Genomic DNA, 4,908 nt, shown 5'->3' on the forward strand with positions numbered 1-4,908 from the left:
ACAATGTTTTAGGGCTTTTGATCAGAACGAGGATACGAGTCGATTGATGTAAAACTTACCTCGAAATTGTGCTCGAAATGGCTTATTTTTGTTAATTGGAAGTTTAAACACCCGAATTGAAGCACCGTTTTCGTGGGTTGGGGCAGTATTTCGAGGTAAGTTTTACATCAATCGACTCGTATTCTCGTTCTGATCAAAATCCCAAAAACATCGGTTTGTAATTCGGAAAAAAACTTAACTCCGTTAAGCTACTTTAGCGGCGAACTATTTTACAAAAAAAAATTGACGAGTTCGGATTATTATCTGTCAATAACTGACTTGGATTATTATCAGCCAAATTGAGTTAGGTTGGATTATTTATTTCCAATTTGCCTTTTTGGAATGGATATGAAAAGATGAATACACAGAATAAACCGAGGGTACGTTTTTTTTCTCAATCACAATCAAATTCGTTCTTGGCGATATCTAATCCTATTAATCGTTCGAGGAGTATCATCAAATAGGTTAATCTGATAGTGTAACGCGTTTTGTAGTGCAATCCAAGTGAATTTGTAGTGCAATCCAAGTGAAAGCGTTCGACGTTATTCATCTCCAGTTGTTTGAAATCGCTAAGTGAATCCTCCGTAAACAACAAGGATGTCACCAAAACAATATATATAAAATGTAAAGTTATTATGCATATCAAGTGTTCGATAAAATGACTCAACTAAGAACATTGTGAAAGTTGATAGCAACTATATCTATGACTATCAATAGAACTTTTTAAAAGAATTAGAAAATCAATCTTTATTACAATTTTAATAACAGCTCATAACAAATATACAGTTGCAGAAGAGCAGCATGTAACTCACAAAAATAAATAAAAAACTTTCTCAATGAACAACAATCAATCACAAAATCAAACCTTCTTTCACAAGTTGCTCCAAGAACATTGCTACTTCACCCATCGACGGTCGCTCACACGGATTCTCCCTCACCGCAACCTCCGCCATGTCAGCAAGTTTCAACAACGGTACAACCACACGCGGCAGCACCACACCCCGATCAATGATCGCAGCCGCCCTCCCTTGTTTGATCAATGGCACGGCCCATTCGACAATGCTTGAAGGCGTGCAGTCTCGATCGATAGCTTTCCTGCCGCTAAGTAGTTCGAGCAACACAATACCGAAGTTGTACACGTCGTCTCTCATGTCGAGAATCACATCACCGTCGTTTCTTAAAAGTCCGAAATCGGAGATTCTAGCACACCAATCGGCGTCTAGTAGGATATTAGAACTCTTGACGTCACGATGCGCGATAGGGGGGTTGACTTCCGTGTGAAGAAACTCTAGACCCTTTGCTGCCTGCATCGCGATTCGTAACCGTAACGGCCAGTTTAACGGCGAAAATCCACCTTGTAGATGATCGTGAAGCGTGCCGTGCGGCATGAGCTCGTATACCAACAATCTTTCCCCCATTTCGGCACAATATCCCAACAAATTCACCACATTACTATGCCGAACACTGCAAAGAATCTCGAGCTCCATTTCGAATTCTCTACTGTTCGTGTGGATTATCGTAGCGGCGTTTGCGCGTTTGACCGCCACATGGCGGCCATCCGCCAACACCGCCTTGTAAACGAACCCGTAGCTGCCACGTCCCAGCTCATTAAACTCTTTGAACCCGTTAGTCGCGTCTTTTAGCTCAACGAGCCGGAAAACCTGAGCTAGACCGGGACATGGTGCTACCGATACCACCGATGGTATAACATCGGGTGCATCGGTTTCTTTCTCCCCCGGTTTACCAATGCAGGATGCGAATTGTTTCTTTTGTATACCCTTTGTTGGAAAAAACCGAAGTGATAAACATAACAAGATTAGGATCAACAAGAACCCGAGAATCGATGAACCGATTATGACTATCAGTTTATGCAATTGATGTAACCGGTGATCTTGATGCTGGTGAGATTTGAGCTTGCAAACTTCCCAACAAGAACTGTTTTGACAAAGCGAACAATCGGTACATACTCTATCCGCATTCTCGGTACATGAACTCGAGGGGAAGAACCCGCTCGAGCAATTGAACCCGCACGGAGAACAAATACTCAGATCTTTTCTAACACACAAGCTAGTCAAATCGGGCTCGTGGAGAAGACTCGCGTTGAAAGCGAACTTCCCCGGGCCACAAGATCCCGGAGTACATAACCCCGGGCTGCATAACTGCAAAGGGGGATCAATATCTTCTGGTGAAGATGCATTTGCTAGCCAACAATCAAGAACAAGATCATCTTCTCTTATCCCACACATGATCGAATCCGACGATGCGATCGCCAAAAACCCCGAATCTTTCGGGATAGAAGAGGAATCAACTTTCCCCCAACACTCAATCCCATGATCATCTCTTCTGATCCCACAAAAATGCTGATCACCCGTCGCCAACGAGACAAAAGATGTCCCGACAGGAGGATTTAAAACATCACTATCCGAATCCGTATCCGAAACTGAATCCCCCCAACACTTAACCTCACCAGAAGTTTCCAAAACCACGCAAACCGAGGTTTTCGCCGATGCTAAAGCGAGAACCCGATCTTGCACATTCGAAACGACGGAACCCAGATTCGACGCATTCGGTCCCCAACATTTAACCCCACCATCTTCAACAATCCCACAACTAAACCCATCACCAGACACAAGTTTCTTAAACGAAACAGAACTAATCTCTTGACTATAAAACAATGCACTTTGCTTCGAACTGAAACCGGTTAACGTCTCAACAATATCCCAACAATCAACATAACCCGAACCCGAATCAGTATCCGAATAATAAGATCCTCTAATCCCACAAACATGATCTTTCCCACAAGCAATATAAGAATAAGGAACAGATTGATACACTTGAGGAACAAGATCAGACCTGTAACCTTTTGAGTTCCAACAAGATACATAAGAAGTGTTAACTAATATACCACACATGTAACCATAACCTCCGTTGAGAGCAGTCATTGGAGGCACATCTATGGCGAAAACTGAGGAACTGGAGGAGGTGTTACCGGTGTTTTTACCCCAACATATGACTTCTTGTTTGCCACTAGCGTCAATGGCGCAGAAGAAGTCGTTTGGGCCGAAAACTGCTGAGATTGGACCCATGGATCCGAACCCATGTGTGGAGGAGAGGAGGAAGAGGAGAGAGAGGAAGGTGTGGGTGTTCATGGGGTGGTTTTGGAGTGAGAGAAAAGACTAGAGCATGAAGAAGAAGGAGAAGATGGTGACGAATGAGGATAGAAGTGGAACATGGGTGTTTGCTATTTTGTGTTGTGTTATAAATGCAAAGGTAAAACGTTGTACAAGTTGAAGTTACTGTTTTGCAGAATGTGATGTAATGAAGTTGTGGCTACTTGCTGGTTTTGCTGCTCTTGTCATGTGCAAGCTCTTTTAGCCTCCATCTCCCTCTATTTTTTATTTATTTATTTTTTGTTTTTTTAAGCATAGGTTTCAATTTAAAATTTAAGATTTTCTTTTTATAACAAAACTTTATTCTTGTATAATATAACAGGAATTAACACAAGATTAGTCGTAAAACTTTAAGAACTTTAGAAATGTTATAAGAGTAAGAAGTAGTGAATTGTATAACTTATGAAAGTGTATACATGAGGTGTATTTTCTCTTCTACCTTGAGCTAGTATTTATACTACAAAAAGATTTAACTATTTCATAGACAAGGTTAACTATTTGATGGACAAGTAGTATGGTACATGTCTATAAGTTTGACAAAGAGTTCATCGAGTTACTGGTAGATCTAAAGGTAAATCTTGATCTATATGGTAAACTTTATATAATATTTATAACACTCTTTCTTGGATGACATTTTGCAAATTTCGGGGTCTTTACGTACTGCCTCGTTAAAAACCTTGCTAAAGAAAAACCCAGTGGGAAAAAAAACCTTAGCTAAAGGAAAAAGAGTGCACTCTATGGCTCCCCCTCAAGTTGCAATTTGTAAGGAATCACATACCTCGTACGTGACGCATGCCAATGTCATGAACGTGTTTCCTGAAAGTTGCTGAAGGTAGTGCTTTTGTGAAAATATTGGCTGAATTGTTGCTGGATTGGACATATCTCATCTCGACCTGATTGTCTTTAATAAGGTCCCGAGTATATGCAAAGAATTTTGGTGGTATATGTTTTGTTATGTCACTTTTGATATACCCTTCTTTCATTTGAGGGACACAAGTGGCATTATCTTCGTGGATAGGAGTTGGATATCGATCTTTCTCTAGTCCACAAGAAGTCAATATGTGTTGTGACATAGATTTTAGCCATACACATTCTCTTGAAGCTTCATGTAGTGCAATGACTTCAACATGATTTGAGGATGTTGCGACAAGTGTTTGTTTTTGAGAACGCCATGAAATCGCAGTTCCTCCATTCATAAATATATATCCACTTTGAGATTTTGCTTTATGAGGATCAGATAAATAACCTGCATCTACATAACCAACTAACCCTTCTTTTGAATCGTAAGGATAAAACAAGCCTAAATCAACACTACCTCGAAGATATCGAAAAATATGTTTAATCCCATTCCAGTGTCTTTAAGTAGGAGCTGAACTAAATCTTTCTAACAAGTTCACTGCAAAAGAAATGTCAGGTATCGTACAATTCGTAAGATACATAAGTGCTCCAATTGCACTGAGGTATGGTACTTCTGGACCAAGAACTTCTTCGTTGTCCTCACAAGGACGAAATGGATCATTTTCGACATTAAGTGATCTAACGACCATTGGAGTGCTCAAAGGATTTGCGTTGTCCATATTGAAACGTTTCAACAGTTTTTCAGTATAGTTCGTTTGATGCACAAGTATTCCGTTGCACATATGTTCAATTTGTAAACCAAGACAATATTTGGTTTTTCCAAGGTCTTTCATTTCATATT

The 4,908-nt window shown here is 40.4% G+C and overlaps 1 protein-coding gene across 1 annotated transcript; it reads right to left on the minus strand.

Annotated features, from left to right (window-relative positions):
* Nucleotides 1–771: 771 nt before the first annotated feature.
* LOC110898308 (serine/threonine-protein kinase-like protein CCR1) lies at nucleotides 772–3,372 on the minus strand. The gene has a single exon (XM_022145067.2). The coding sequence runs from the start codon at nucleotides 3,186–3,188 to the stop codon at nucleotides 891–893; it is 2,298 nt and encodes a 765-aa protein (XP_022000759.1). The 5' UTR covers nucleotides 3,189–3,372; the 3' UTR covers nucleotides 772–890.
* Between the last annotated feature and the right edge of the window lie 1,536 nt (nucleotides 3,373–4,908).

Source organism: Helianthus annuus, chromosome 13 (assembly GCF_002127325.2).
Source record: "Helianthus annuus cultivar XRQ/B chromosome 13, HanXRQr2.0-SUNRISE, whole genome shotgun sequence".
In the NCBI taxonomy this organism is placed as follows: domain Eukaryota; kingdom Viridiplantae; phylum Streptophyta; class Magnoliopsida; order Asterales; family Asteraceae; genus Helianthus; species Helianthus annuus.